Source organism: Poeciliopsis prolifica, unplaced genomic scaffold (genome assembly GCF_027474105.1).
Source record: "Poeciliopsis prolifica strain line A6 unplaced genomic scaffold, Auburn_PproV2 SCAFFOLD010, whole genome shotgun sequence".
Taxonomy (NCBI): Eukaryota; Metazoa; Chordata; class Actinopteri; order Cyprinodontiformes; family Poeciliidae; genus Poeciliopsis; species Poeciliopsis prolifica.
In genome coordinates this window covers 87,503-103,636 of record NW_026562385.1, presented here as the reverse complement: position 1 = coordinate 103,636, position 16,134 = coordinate 87,503, and the positions used below count along the sequence as shown (strand labels likewise).

The 16,134-nt window shown below is 38.5% G+C and overlaps 2 protein-coding genes across 2 annotated transcripts in view; both read left to right on the top strand.

Annotated features, from left to right (window-relative positions):
* The window catches only part of pde4a (phosphodiesterase 4A, cAMP-specific), a 44,519-nt gene extending 37,036 nt beyond the window's left edge, over positions 1-7,483 (top strand). The window contains exons 7-15 of the mRNA XM_055035704.1: positions 2,546-2,639; positions 2,726-2,889; positions 3,101-3,199; positions 3,673-3,837; positions 3,930-4,029; positions 4,341-4,495; positions 4,600-4,722; positions 5,703-5,885; positions 6,119-7,483. Coding sequence (XP_054891679.1) covers positions 2,546-2,639; positions 2,726-2,889; positions 3,101-3,199; positions 3,673-3,837; positions 3,930-4,029; positions 4,341-4,495; positions 4,600-4,722; positions 5,703-5,885; positions 6,119-6,616 — 1,581 coding nt within the window. The 3' untranslated portion in view covers positions 6,617-7,483. The remainder of the gene's footprint in view (positions 1-2,545; positions 2,640-2,725; positions 2,890-3,100; positions 3,200-3,672; positions 3,838-3,929; positions 4,030-4,340; positions 4,496-4,599; positions 4,723-5,702; positions 5,886-6,118) is intronic.
* A 3,523-nt stretch (positions 7,484-11,006) lies between these two features.
* prkcsh (protein kinase C substrate 80K-H) lies at positions 11,007-16,000 on the top strand. The gene is given in 19 exon segments (XM_055035705.1): positions 11,007-11,148; positions 11,448-11,570; positions 11,678-11,794; positions 11,880-11,975; positions 12,054-12,111; positions 12,199-12,245; positions 12,248-12,315; positions 12,661-12,790; positions 12,949-13,033; positions 13,355-13,433; positions 13,554-13,637; positions 13,718-13,885; positions 13,971-14,064; positions 14,295-14,358; positions 14,513-14,602; positions 14,685-14,759; positions 14,838-14,937; positions 15,026-15,185; positions 15,664-16,000. Coding segments are annotated over 18 exon segments (1,752 nt in total). The 5' UTR covers positions 11,007-11,021; the 3' UTR covers positions 15,173-15,185; positions 15,664-16,000.
* The last annotated feature ends 134 nt before the right edge of the window (positions 16,001-16,134 follow it).

Sequence of the window (16,134 nt, the reverse complement as noted above, 5' to 3'; positions counted from 1 at the left end):
TGGAGCATACTGAGGCTGGAGCCTGACTCAGGACTGACTGGGTGCCCTGCTTTGGAGAACTGGATGTAGACAAGGAAAATCTGCACAGGCTGTCCCTACCCTCCACCCCTTCCCCATTCCCCCTTTTGGGGCAGACGCCACTCTGGAGTGTCCCGGTTTGACTGGCTGTGGCCTCTCTCCACGGACCCTGACAACGCCCTCATGCCACTGGGGCACCCGCAGTGCCCCTGGCCCAATTCACTACCACACCTCATACCTGTGCCATAGGCCCAAACCCCCTGGTTCTCTCAACATGGGTGTGGTAGAGGCCATCGACCCGGCACCATCTCAGTGCCCCTCACCTGTACCAGGGGGCTACAGGCTGCCCCGTTCCTCCAGCTACAGTCCTCTGCAGGGGAGGTCAGGGGCAGAGCTGGACCTTGGTGCAGCTGATGGAGGTGTGAGGGAGGGAAGTGGGACAACAGCTGAACGCAGGACGCCATTGGTGGATCTGTTCTGCGAGACCTGCTCAAGGCCCTGGCTTATCGGTTGGTGGGACCAGGTAGGGTAATGAACCAGAGTGTAAACAAAGTCTGGGAGTTTCAGTGTTGGGTGGAGACTGTGGGCACTTTATGCTCTACTGTTATGTACTTAATTAACGATACGCAAGCATGTTTGCTTCACTTAACAGTACAACTTTCAGTTTTATGTAACAAGAGAGTAAAACAACAAACATGGGTTTCTTAACACTTCATTCATTTGGGGAACTTTTCAAGGCCTGGTAGTGACACTTTAAAAGTCCTATATATTAGTATGTTCCTATACATAATACATACTTGAATCCACAGAGGATGGGATGGAAGATCTTTTTTCAGTGTTTCTGCACAACTGATGTATAAACATAATCCAGTTTGTCTTCGTACCTCTACACCATGTTTGAGGCTCCGTCTTCTAAGAGAAGAAATAAACTATTTAAAAATTAAGCTTCTACATTATGATATATAATTATTTCAGCTTTATCACAAATTTGCTAATTCTATTCGACACATCTCCTTCTAGCATCCACCTCACTCCATCCTGGTTGTGTGAGGTTGCTGTCAAAACAAATGTGAAAGAGATTTTTTTCTCAAAAACAATCACGTTTCTTGTCTGAAGTTTTTTTCAAACAAATGTAACAGATGATTCACTTTGATCGTGTTAGATTTTGATCTGGTGTAGTATCCTGCCCCAGTTCTTCTCACAGAATCTCTTTGGCCTTTACTATGTCAGTGAATTAGCTTAGAAGGACTCCCTTTTACTACTTTGTGTTATATTGGAATTACGGTTAACTGGTCTCAGTTCAGAGTCCCATTCTGCACACGCTGTGACTGTAAGAGAGGGTAACCCTTCACATATGCAGGTGTACATGTGTGTCTGCCCACAGTTATATCTGAACACTATTTGCATGTTTGCCTCATTAGTCAGTGTCAGAGGAAGTGTTATTTGTCCTGGCACTCGGACTGGCACTGTAGAAGTGTCGACTGGCAGTGGTGACTCAGCATTACAGCATTAAGGAACGAAAGAACGGGGAGACCAAAAGGGTAGGTGGTGAGTGGGGAGGCTTGGGCTGAGCCTGTTACCTAAGTGTGCCACTGGGCTACAGCTTTCCAGCCAACTGAGGCTTTCTGCTATGCTACCCATTTGCTTGTGATGAGCTGCAGACTGTATGGAACACGTGAGGAAGTGTGAAGAAAAAGAAAGCATTGAAACATGAAAAGTGCTTTCAAAATGCCAACAACACAAAGATGAACTTGAGACAGAGGAAACATTTAAAGATTGGAGAGCTTTAGTTTTCTTAGAATGCAGGTAGGAATGCAAATAAGACAGCAGAGAGATCTGGATAGAAGGAGGCGAAGAGGAGAGAACATTGACCTTGGTAAAGGTCAGAGACACCTGCCGACTCCCTCAGATTGTCACCCAAACAGCCACCGCTCTCACATCAAGCTGAAGGACTAACTGTGAGGAGGCAGTTGCTAAGGCAACTGCTCTGGTTGCCATGGAGATTATGTGTGAAAGATCAGTCAGTAGGACGCAGACTGAGGGGTCTGTCCGAATCACATCATGCCCTCTCAAGACTCATTTGATCCGGAGCCATTCCACCTCTCATTGGGCGAAGTGTTTGTGTCCAGAAATAAAGAATTACATCAAATCGGGAGGAACATTCAGGAAGAGCGTTTCCTTCTTCTGTGTGTGCTCACATTTGTGTCTGGGACCTGCAGACTGTGTCTGACACTGCAGATGCACAGAGAACAATATGTATAAAAATGGCACATAACTGCAACACATCACTCAAGCTGGTGTGTTGAACAGCCTGTTCTCAACTGAGAGAAAGGAGGACGGATGATTCATAATGGATTTTCTCGCCCCATAATACATTAGTGTGATAATTTTATTTGTATTGGAGCATTTTTCGGGTGTATTTCTGCAAATTCAATCTAAAATACAGTGTTAAAGTGTGCAGCAATCTTCATCACCAGAAACTCGTGATTATACTAAATCTATAAATTCTTGTTATTTCTCCCCTCAGTTCAAGAGGATGTTGAACAGGGAGCTGTCCCATTTGTCAGAGATGAGTCGCTCAGGGAACCAAGTGTCAGAATACATCTCCACCACCTTTTTAGGTACAACAAACACAACATCTGCTTGTTATGACATTTAATAAAGCTTGGGTTGTCAGGTAAAACTTTGTCTTGTTATGTTTTTTCAGATAAGCAAAATGAAGTGGAAATCCCATCTCCGACTCTGAGGGAAAGAGAGAAGCCCATGTGTCACATCAGTGGTGTGAAGAAGCTCACGCACAGTTCCAGCCTTTCCAACGCCACCATGCCTCGGTTTGGCGTGAAGACAGAGCACGAGGAAGCTTTAGCCAGGGTAAAAGAACTGACATGCAACACGCGAAATCAGACCTGGTGATAGCACAAAATCAGAAATCAGTTTCTAAGCAAACAAATCTCTCATCATATCAACCACAATACCATGCTATCCGGCAGTTACCATTCCATTGAACACATAGTATTTTTGTCATTTATTAACACAGAACTGATGTCTGTATGATTGTTAAAGCTGTCTGTTGTACCTTCAGGAACTGGACGACTTGAACAAGTGGGGCCTTAATATCTTTCGTGTGGCAGAGTTCTCCAATAATCGACCCCTAAGCTGCATCATGTTTGCCATCTTCCAGGTGAGAACCCTGGGGAAGAAAAGAATAGAATAGAATAGAATAGAATAGAATAGAATAGAATATTCCTTATTAAATTTTAGTATATTAGCAAATGTTAGCACATTTATGCACCATAATAATACAGTGCAAAGACACCAAGTAGTTTTTGTCTCCTTTCTAGTGCAACGATACACTTAAAATAAGTCTTAACTAACTTTCAAACAACTTAAATTGATTTTAATGAAAAAGTAATTGCACGATTGGCAGACTCTTTTTTATCTATAACTTGACTTGTTGAGTTAAAAAAAAATCACCTAGTGAACCTAAACACCAAGAGAAGTCATGCTTGCAGTTGCCACAAGCCGTATTGGAGAATCAGTAAACATATGGAGGGAGTTTATCTGGACAGAAGAGCCCAAATGTAACTTTGTCATCTTTTCCCATGTTGGGATCTATACTGTAAATATACCCCTTATTGTCTCTCTCTGCTGTAGGAAAGAGATTTATTAAAGACTTTTAGGATCCCTGTGGATACTTTTGTCACTTACGTGATGACCCTGGAGGACCACTATCACGCCAATGTCGCCTACCACAACAGCCTTCATGCTGCTGATGTCACCCAGTCCACCCATGTACTGCTTTCCACACCAGCTCTAGATGTGAGGATCACAGTTAGAACATCAACCCCACCAAACATAAACATACCACTTGCCTGAAGTGATCGTTGTTCCTCTTGTTATTTCTCCGACAGGCCGTATTCACAGACCTGGAGATATTAGCAGCTTTATTTGCTGCCGCCATTCATGACGTCGACCATCCAGGAGTGTCCAACCAATTCCTCATAAACACAAGTGAGTCAGAATGAGAGCAATAAAGTGAAATATGTATCAAGTATGTAAAAAAATATTATATTTAACATTCATAATTTATTTTGCAGGCGATGTTATTACTATTAAACCATAAACAACAGTAACCAAAGCCCTGCAATTACAGTGGCTTTGTTGTTGTTTCACTTATTGGAAGTTGTGTTATTAATTTAACAATATCTTGATCCTTAGGATTCTAGAATAAATAGTTTATATAATTTATATAATTTTTGAAACAGAGGTGTCTTTAAGTGTTGAACCAACACGTTCATTCACTGTGTTTGTTGCATCCTCAGACTCAGAACTGGCCCTGATGTATAACGATGAGTCTGTTTTGGAGAACCACCACCTGGCTGTGGGGTTTAAGCTGCTCCATGAGGAGAACTGTGACATCTTCCAGAACCTCACCAAAAGGCAAAGACAGAGCCTGAGGAAACTTGTGATTGATATGGTACGCATCTGATAAACTATTGCAAAGAAAACTTTTCTCACTTGTCATATTATTCTTTAGCATTTTTTCCACACACTTCCATAATAGATACTGTTTGTTACCAGGTTTTGGCTACAGACATGTCCAAACACATGAGTTTGCTGGCAGACCTCAAGACAATGGTGGAAACCAAGAAAGTGACGAGTTCTGGAGTTCTAATGCTCGACCACTACACCGACAGAATACAGGTACTTTTTATGTAAACGTGTGTTTTATGCATTTGACTTTCAGTATTGCTGTAAAGGATCAAGTGGATTGGTTCATCTTGCCATTGTCAGTGAAGATAAGCTTTTGAAAATTGTATGGAAGTGAGCAACTGCCACACAAAGTAATTGTAATCATAAAACATAAAATCACACAGATGTCATTTTTTTAACAACAGATCCTTCTTATTGATTAACTATGATTATTTTTGGTCAAGTGAAATCAAAAATAAGAACCAAAACCAATATCGTGAGTGGTGTGGAATGAAAGACTAATTTCCCAATTTTTCTAAAAGTACAAAAGATGACTGGAATATGTCAGCTGTCTTTATAGCATTTTTGCCCTGTTATTCTAAATCATTTAAATTGCAGAAAGGATTCAAAATTTGCAAACATTTTCTGCTGTTACACTTCTGTATCTCTTTGATCTTTCTGCAAGATAATGCTAGCTTGACTTGGATCTCTAAGTTACTCTTATGAATGAGTGGGTGGGTGGTTTTCACGAGTGTCTTTTTGTACTGTACTGTGTTCTGGTGACCTGATCAGGGTGAACAACCCACCCTAAGGATAGGAGGGGACGGTTGGTGGTCTGGGTGAAGCTAATTGATCACTGGAGGAACTGTATTTATTTTTTTTGTTATTTTTTTTTATTTAACAATAAAAATAATAAGATATGTTTTAAAAGATCTAATTGTGATAACCTGTGAGATTAATAGTGGGAAAAAGCTAAATATTTGAAAAATGTTTTTCATAGTCACTTAAAAAGCATTTTGATCCCATTAACCTTTGAGTAAAGTCCTTTGAATAACACTTTGTTTCAATGGAACATAAATTTGTTCTCTGACTGAAATCATCATTCGCAAACTGCATTTTGTATTTACTCTAGTCGCAACAGAAGGAAATCTGCAAATGCTTTTATCCAGCACTGTATAAGAGTGAATGATGTGTGTGTGACCTTTACACAGGTTCTGAGGAACATGGTGCACTGTGCAGACCTGAGCAATCCCACAAAGCCTTTGCATGTGTATCGGCAATGGACGGAGAGAATCATGGAGGAGTTCTTCAGGCAGGGAGACAAGGAAAGGGAGCGAGGCATGGAGATCAGTCCCATGTGCGACAAACACACCGCATCTGTGGAAAAAAGTCAGGTAAATGATTAACAGTGGAACACACTTGTATGGATGGCAAACAGCTGGATTGCTGTTAATGCTGCAGGTGGGATGCTAACCACAGAGCAGAGGCTGATCTATTAGCTCTGATCGCAGCAGTCGCCCGCCTACATTTTTAATGCCAATTTGCCAAGAGTAAGGCTGAGCTTGCTTGAGTCGAGTCAGTGTTACACTGTTGGTTTTTTTTTTCCCCTTTTCTTTTCTGGATGTAGGTGGGCTTCATTGACTACATTGTTCATCCACTATGGGAGACGTGGGGAGACCTTGTACATCCCGATGCCCAGGAGATCCTGGACACCCTAAGAGGCAACAGGGACTGGTACCAGAGCACTATCCCACAAAGCCCATCGCCACCTCCTGTGTGTCAGGAAAAGGAGCTAAACAAATGCATTGACAAATTTCAGTTTGAGCTCACCCTGGAAGAGAGCTCTCAGAATGAGCAGGGACACGAGGACGACAAAATCACACCAAACCATGTGGCAGAAGACTGCAGTGACATAGACAAGGATGATGACAATGAGGACAAGGAAGATCAAATGTCAGATGAGAAGAATGAGGACATAATAGAGGAAGATGAAGTGGCTATGGAGGAAGAGGAAGCAGGAAGAGCTGAAATCTCGTTACGTGAGGATCCACAAAAAGAAAGACTTTTTGACACAAGTCCTGTAGAAGAAGAGGAAGATTCTTCTTCTCAAGCTGAAGATACATGAGGTCTGCTCCTGTATCTCCCTCCTATCTTGCACACATTATGTTGTTGATTCTTTAAATGGCCAAACAAAGAACAAATATGACTGCAATGACAATACAGACCTTTAAGTATATTTTTCAAAAAGGGAATACATTCAAAATCGCTCAAAGAGAAGCTAATTACACAGCAACTGTAGATTTGGAGTGATAAGTTCTAGGACTAATTTTACTAGGAACTTAAGACTAATGGAAATCTAGAAGGCCATTATTGACGGGTAATGGGAGACAGTGTAGCACTCTGGTGACCGGAATGCACATAAATAAACACACATGAAATCACACAAAAATATCCACAAAAACCACAATCAAAAGTAAGTTGTGTAGAGTACAACAATGCAATGTGCATGCATGCATGCAGCAAGCCATGCAGTATCATTGCATTTCATATGTACACCTACTGATTTTTAAAAAGACACATAGACTTACACAGGAACCTACATACACTTGACTGTATGTTTGTATATGTGCATTTACACATGGACATTGATCAGTGATGAATCTCTTTGGAAAAAGCCATTCCTTATTGGTTTATTAACTCGTGTCAAGTCAGTATTAGTAATTTATGTCTGTTAGAATCTCAATAGAAACTGCTCTCTTCAGAGAAGCTTCAGTGACTTTTTTTTTCCATTTCTGTGGGAAATAAAACTTAAAAAATAAGTCCGCAGAGTTGGAGAAAGAGGAGAACGTAACGTGGAAGCAAAGAAAAGGAAGATGCTGCGTTGAAGGGGCCCGAGAAGCCCCGCATCCTTTTTCCCTTTACAAGGAGAGTGCTACTGGTGTGAGATGGCTCTGTGCCTTTGTGAAACATCAGCTTCCTGACTGAGGCTGTGGAGAAGCATGCATTGTGGAACAGGAGAGTCTGATTTTTGGAATCATTTTTGATTGTCTCTTGTTCAAGGTCTCTCTTTACTGTTCATGTATTGTGGCGTGTAACTCACACGTACAAGTTTCTGTGGTGACTTGTTTCAGCTGTAAGTCTTCCTTTAGTTGCTTCTGGTGTTATGACAACTCAGAACTTTAGATGCAGAGCAATCACTAACACCACCACTACCACCACTGGACTCTTTCCAGCTTATATATTTATTTCCTATTATACTGATTTTATTATTATTATTTTCTAAACTTTCAGAGAATAAGCCATGTGATGCTTTGAAGCATATACGTTTTTGCCTATTTTATATTTGAAATTTTGCTGAATATGTTATAAAGGGAGAGAAAGTTTCATCAGCAGAACAAAAGTTCATTTGCTGTCTTCATTCTTTTGTATTTTTTTATTTTTTTTTTGTCTCCTCATACATAGCGATTCTCACCAAAGTTAAGGAAGACAAACTTCAGTGGGTGAGTGGAATTGAAGGAAATCAGGGAGGCAGAATGTCAGGGAAAAGGTCTGGCAGTCCCAAATCACCTTTCTATGTTTGATGGTTTTTTTTGCCTTAATGTCAGATGCAGGATACATACCTATAAGTATGTAGATTAAAAGACACAATACAGATATCCTAGTATATTTATATCACATCTGTATACTTATTTCTGTGCTGGTGTGAAACAATGTATTTTGCATTTTGGAGGGGAAGTGGGAAACACTGCTGCCAGTTATTTTTGTTGTGGCTGTGCTTGGATCAACTAAAAGAATGTGCTGTTTTTTTATAAAAAAAAAACAAAGAAAAAAATGAGATTGCATCCTATAGCTTCCTGGAGACATTTGAGATGAGATTACAAGAATAATAGTAAAATACCGCAAGATGTTAAAAGATGTCTTCGCTCATGTTGTCGTCCGCTCATTGGCATCTTCGCATCAAGTGTCCAGGATTTGATCAGAACAGCCAAACTGTGCCAGGTTGTTTGAGCGTTTGTTTTCTCACAGGGTAAATCGAACATTAAGTTAAAGGTGAGGGCGAGTTCTGCAGGTCAGTAACTGAGCTCATGTGAAGTTGCCACAGATTGGTGCAACAGAAGCCTGTGTATTTGGTTGAGCTGTGAGGCCACCAACGCAGGCTTTTCATGTAGTGAAAATGGGAATTCAGGATTACTATCACAGTTACTTAAATATAAAAAAAATATATCCCATATGCACTGGCCTTTTACTTTTAACATATTCCTTTGTTTTTGTGGCTTCTTGTTATGTCATAAGCTATAAAAACAGTAATATTTAATTGCCATACAAACACGATACTGTAGCAATTGTTTCTTAAGGAAATTATTCAATTGATTGATTGCTGCCATTCTTTTTAAATGATGAAAAGAAAACATGGGAAAGTGTTTTCTTTTAACAGCTTGTGTACAGTTTATTTTTATATCATTCAGGTAGATGGTCTGGAAAATGAATCACATGCTGATGATATAGCTATAATCATTACCACTCTTGTATATAATGTAAAATGTACTGTAAAATAAAATTTTATCCGAATTATAATGATAGACAAATAACCACTGAGACACCACAAGCCACCTCGTCACATTGTCATTCTCGAATACTATATTTCCTCACATGTGGGTAACATTTTGTCATAACTTTTAATAGTGCACACTTATTGTTAAAATCAAATAAATTTGTACCAGCACTTTATTTCATCAGGTTTCAAGGTAAAACAGTCGGGTTCAGGTAATGTGCAGTCTGCATATCCATCTGGGCAAAAATCCCAAACCCACAATATCCAGCGGTTGAGATGCACTGTAAAATAAATTAGACGTCCCCTTAAAAGAGTCTATGAGATTATTATTATTATGTGTTTTTTTTTTTTTTTTTTTTTTTTTTTATTTTTTACTGAAAGTCACAATATGTGTCCTTATTTGACTTGGTCATTTCCAGCACTTACATCCCTTTGTTTCTTAGTAACTTTAAGCACTATCTAGCCTGATAGCCTAAATGTCCGTCCCATGGTGGCCTATTTATCTGGTTCCCATTGGTGTTGCTGTCAGGTAATGTTATCACAGACTGACTCCCTTTGAGAGAAATCCTCTGGGCTTTAATTCACGTGTTTGTCATTAGTAACAGAGCTTGTCTAAAGGGAGATAGGAAAAAAAAAAATTTAAATGATTGTAATATTTGTAAATGAACTTGCTGTAATGTGTAAAATGTGTCCAAGTTATTTTTTATTATATATTTTATGAAAGTTTTTTTCCTCCTGACAGAGCCGAGGTGTCATTTTTGTGAATAAATGCATTTAATAAGCGACATCTATATATATAAAATAGTACAATAGTATATCAGTATATTTTCTTTTATTTCACTGTTCGGTACTGTAAAGTGTGTTAAAATACAAATAAAGCAAGATTTTTATATTGAAACAAAAATAGTACTCACATTCTCCTTTGACGTTAATTAATGTATTGTTTAACTCTTTTACATAGTTACGCATGATGGGCCTGTTACCGGTTTCAAGAAGTACCGGTAACAGGTCAAAGTTGGTTTCGAACCTGCTTAAATATTATTCAAAAAAAAAAAAAAAAACAGAACAGATATAAAAGGCCTCCAGAGTTCTGTAGAACCAAATGCAAAACTGTTTATTTCTAGAAGCTATTTTTTGTTGGCCTTAAAAATATGAATATAATCGCAACATTGTGTTGCATTTCACAATGCAATATGCTTTTAGATATGGATCATCTTTCAGACTGACTGCTTTAGATGTTTATATAAAATTTTAAGTATGTACAAGGACAGCACGTTGTTCATTGCAAATCATTAGTTCCTAGAGATGATCTACATCTATTGGGAGAATAGATGTAATACTAAGAGAAGGACAATTTAAAGGAATAAATTAGAATATACTTCTCTGGGGCAAAATTGCTTATTTGTTGAGAAGCTATTCCCATCTGGTGTTAAATATTAGTAAATGTAAATATAATCCTTAGTAATATAACATTTGTGTGACATTATATGTAATTAAATATACCTGAATAGAACATAAATAAAATGAAATAAAAAAAACAAGGATGTACATGAAAGCTTAAAAAAATCTACAAATGAGGTTAGAGGAAACTTAAGCTCAAAACCCTTTAAAAATGTAGTCATATTTAAAATTGCTTTAAAGTTTACATTTAAAATTGATATGTGTTGGCTTCTCAGCATTAACTTTCCATGTAAATGTGTTAAAAACAAAAAAAAGCTGAGCTGGCATGAGATGGCTGCACTTCTCCTCAAGACTAGTGTGACGTTTCTCCAGCTCTCCACCAATCACAACAGGAAACTGGAGCGTCTACTCCAGTGGCAATGGTATGACAATGATCCCGTGCAATGCACTGACATACTTTTAAAGTCTTAAGAATCTTTGATCAAACGTAAAACTGAGACCCATTGCTGTCGGAGTTTAGAATCTTCGTTACAATGAAATGTCGTCCTCTTGCTGTCCGCCAATCAAAAGAAGAAGAATGTCGTCTTCACGTGTCACGGATTTCCTTCTCTACACCAAATCACAAAAGAAGAAGAGAATTTCTTGTCCAATCAGATTGCAAAACGTCGGAACGGGGACAAGAACGGTTGTACCTCTATACGGAAGTAGGTTATTCCACCAGACAATGCTTAGGCATCGGCACCGATAAAAATACATTTTCCTCCTTTCTTTTGCTACCTTGTTCACACTTCAGGTATTTAAGTTTATATAATTGTCACTGCATAGATTTTATTTTGAATTTGCTGTTTGCCGTTTAGCAAAGCTATTAGCACAATTTGCTAGTTAGCATTGTTTTCACTGCACTAGCTAGTAGCTACGAACCTCTAGCTTCTCCCAAGACATGGTTTTACTCCCCAGGAGTAAAAGCTGCAAATTTCTAATGTACAATTGTGTGTTTCTATAGGCACTGTTGGGTCATTAATGCAGAGGTTGACCATGATGATGTTCGGTCAGTTCGTGCTGTTGGTTCTGATCGGCGGAGCCATGTCTGCGGAGGTCCAACGTCCCCGCGGTGTCCCCTTGTCAAGTAAGCGTTCTTAACCTGACTTATGATGAATTAAATAGTAATTCAATTAGATCATTTGAATCTGGGGGAGGTCTAAGTCATTTCCTGTCTGTTTTGATGAACAACAGAACGCCAGTTTTATGAAGAGGACAAACCTTTTACATGTCTGGATGGATCCCGAACTATTCCCTTTGACAGAGTAAATGACGACTACTGTGACTGTGTGGATGGTTCTGATGAGCCAGGTGTGTACATCCTCCTTTCTGGAGAATTATTCAGTTGTGGTTTTAAAGTACAATGATTCTAATTCAAGATGTTTATCCCTCCCAGGTACTGCTGCTTGCCCCAATGGCAACTTCCACTGTACTAATGCAGGTTTTAGACCAGCCTTCATCCCTTCCTCCCGCGTCAATGATGGAATATGTGGTATGCATTTTGTCCAGGTTCAAATACACCTTTAGAAAAATATTTGATAGCTTCTTCACACTTACATTTTCCCTTTAGATTGCTGTGACACTACTGATGAGTACAACAGTGGTGTTGACTGTCAAAACACCTGCAGGCATGTATTTTCTATTGTTACAAGAAGTTGCTCAGAAATTACAAAAGAAATGTCTTGGTGTTATGTTTGACATTACTTTGTTTTCAGGGAGTTGGGTCGCAAAGAGAAGGAAGAACTGCAGAAGATAGCAGAAATCGCAAAGAAGGCTTTATGTTTAAAAAACAGCTTATCCAGGAGGCCAAACAGGGACTAGAGGACAAGAAGGTCTGGAGAGAAAAAAAAAAGCTCTGAATCTAGTCCGTGCAGGATTAATATTGTAAATTCTGTTAGATAATTTTATGGCTTGTTTTTATGTAATCCATGCAACATTTGTACAAACAATAGAATACAAGGTTTATATAGAGTTTGGGAAAGTGTGGAAATGTCCTTAGTTTTCATTACTAGTCTTGTTTCTGTTCTGCTCTTAAAGTCATAAACCCAGGCCTATTTCAGAAAGGTTTTCTTAAAATGTAATTTTTTTAGGTAAAGTGAATATTTGAAGCTGTAAAATACAATTCTTGATTCAGATTTTATTTGGACTGAATTGGCTATTTAATTTTGTTCCAACAGAGTAAACTTGGAGATATACAGAACAGTAAGAAAGACCTGGAAGCAAAGGTTGAAGCACTGAGAACAGTTAAGGAGACTGCAGAGCAACCAGAGAAAGAAGCGAAAGAGCGCCATCTGAAGGCTTGGGAAGGTAAATTAAGACTAACGCCACCTGGTGTCTGTAAAGCATAAGACCCCTTTGAAACCTCTGATTTTCTTTCAATGTTCAACCTGTTCTTCCTCACAACAATCAAATTGTGGCAAACACAGTCACAGATGAGACAAATGTAAATGTGGCTTTTATTTCAGATCAAAAAGCTGTCATTCGTATGGAGAAAGACATGGCTAGGATGGCCGACGTATTTCTTGAACTGGATGATGATGACGATGGCTTGTGAGTATTGCTTACATTGGAAAATACTCAGCATTGTAAGAAATTAAAACATTATTTAGAGACTAAGATTACATCCATTTAAGTTTGGAAAAGTACCAAGTCTATTTGCTTGTATTTAGTGTTGCTTTAACTTGTTTTGCAATATTTCTCTTTACTACATATCACTTCATTTTTTTAACCAGCACATCCTTTTGGATATGACATCCAGTTTTAATAAAATGATTAAATGTCTTACCTGTAGGCCTTGGCAGATTGTTGAATGATTTCTTTTTTTTTTTTTGTAAATTAATGTTCCTTTTTCTGTTTTTTTTTTTTTTTAAGTGTGTCAGTGGTTGAACTTCAGTCTCATTCTGAGCTTGATCCAGATTCTGATGCATTATTCACAGAAGCAGAAGCTCAGGTACAACTCTGGCTATTACTTCTAGATCAGTGTTGCTAAACCAAACTTAAACTCAAGTATTACAAGAGCTGGTAAATATGTATTGTTTGTTTTTTTTTGTTTTTTTATATAACTTTTTAGGTTTTGTTAGGTGGTGTGGACAAAGTGGACACAGGAGCATTTGAGACTGTCTGGAATAATATTAAAGAAAAATATGTTTCTGAGGTGAGAAAATTCAAAATTGTGGTTAATAGATATTTGTAAAACATTGTTGCTGCAGCTAAATGTTTATCTGTTGGGATCAGTCCACTGCAGACGTCCCTCCACCCGGGGAAACCACACAAGAGGAAACCCGAGACACATCCTCTGACAATGACTCTGAAAACTACCCTGATGAGGACATCCCAGAGGAAGACGACGATGATGAAGATATGGATGAAGACGATGAAGATATGGATGAAGGAGATTATAAGGTAAACATTTTGATTCTCAGTGAAACTTAAACTTGGCAAATCCCAGGTTTGTGTAATTCATCACTTCAATTTGGTTTGGTTTCAGCCCCCTCCAACGTCGCGAACCGATGACAAGAAGGAGGATGATGAAGAGGGCGCTATGCCACCCTATGACCAAGAAACACAGACTCTCATTGATGGTACGTGTTTGCAACCCAGCAGTCCTGCAATGACTAGTGATTTGTTGTGGTAAAACTTTTCTAATTATGATTTCTGCTTGGTCTTCAAGACCTTAAAACTTGGATCTCAAAAGTTCTGGAGAATTAATGTTTGGAAACTTTTACATGCATCGGTGCTCTCTCCTCACATCTGATTAATAAGACTTTTTATGTGTTGCTAAATTCAGTGTAAACATCTGTTTTAATTTCAGCTGCTCAGAAAGCCAGGGATGAGTTCAATGAGGCAGAAAAGGCTCTGCGGGAGGTGGAAGATCAGTCAGGTACGTTTGAATATGAAAAGGTCTTTTTGGCCAATGTTGTTAATTTTTCTCATCAAAATTCCTCTTCACTCACCCCTTACTGGGGCTTTTGGAGCCCCAGGAATGTGTTGGGAGTTGCAAACTAAAACCTGGAGTTGTTTTGTTTCCAGAAACCTTGAGAAGGAAATCTCTTTTGACTTTGGACCCAGTTCTGAGTTTGCTTACCTCTACAGCCAGTGTTATGAACTGACCACTGGCGAGTAAGTGAATACTTAATCTTTTTAAATGTTTTCCAAATGTAATAAATTAATCTCTGAATGACTACATATCTTTTTCTCACAGGTATGTCTACAGACTTTGTCCCTTTAACAGAGTGTCGCAGAAACCCAAATTTGGTGGATCAGAGACTAATTTAGGGTAAGGATGAAAATTTGTGGTTTGCAGTTGAAGTTGATTTACTTGTTTTATTCAATATGTTCTGTTTCTTTCACATAGAACATGGGGTAAATGGGCAGGTCCTGAGGATAACATCTACTCTGCGATGAAGTACGAACATGGAACTGGGTGTTGGCAAGGCCCCAACAGATCCACCACTGTAAGTCTGAGGCAGCATTTGACAATCTCCGTGTTTATTTATTTTTTTCAATAATCAAAACTAAAAGTAACAGCTTTTGTAATATTAGGTTAAGTTAACATGTGGAAAGGAAACTGTTGTGACATCGACATCAGAGCCGAGTCGATGTGAATATCTCATGGAGTTCACCAGCCCTGCTATCTGCCAGGACCCCACAAGCTCTGATTCAGGACATCCTGACCATGAGGAGCTCTAGAAGCTCTTTAGCTGTAAGTATTTTATATTTCCAGTGGTCGTGGATGCCTTATTGATTGGTATCTATATATAAACTTGCAAGTTGTTATAGTGGTCACATTTTTAAGTCCTAGATTATTTAAATAAGTGGATCTTAGAGCATAAGAAGATAACAATTTTATATATGGCGAGGGATTACATTAAAGCCCAAAGGAATATTATCAATTGTGATATAATGGTTTCTGTGTCCTTTACCAGCAACAATTATCTTTAGTTTTAATATCATATATCAGAGAAGTGTATGTACTTTGACCTGGTAAAGTAATATACTGTAAGGTTGCAAGATAGCATTTACACCACAGACATTTTTTTCTTGTATCTGAATTATTATTTTTTATTTGGTTTGCTTAATTTCAAAGATGCATTCATTTAAACTTTGTTCTTCAAAGTTAAATACCAAAGGATGAAGTTGTACCTAAAAAAGTACAAAAGTTGTTGTCTTCTGTTTTGCAGAACGCTGTGAAGGGACCACAGTCATTGCAGCGAAAATGTTTCCAGTCTGCTTGCTGTTCCGCCTCTCTCTACTTTCTTTGTAATAGTTACGGAAATTCCAAGGAGAAGTGAAATTATTGTAATCGGCACGTCTTATCTTCCACTCCTGCAAGGTGTGCTCACATTAGTTTTTAAGTCAGATGTATTGCATTCCACTTTGATCAAATAAAGTTGTTTTAGCCATATCTCACCCTGGTTGGAACTCTCTCAACCAGTAAATGTCTTCTGTCATATGATTTTCATAAACTTTACCTACATTTGATCAATTTGCCTGCTAATAAACTTAGTTCAAAATTCATGTACACCTGCTGTTATTTTGTAGCTTTATAATGAATGTGATAATGCAAGAGTGCCAGGTTTCTATGATTGGAAAAAATTAGATCAATAAATGACACCTGTGCTGAACAATTCATCTTAAAACAAATTATTGTT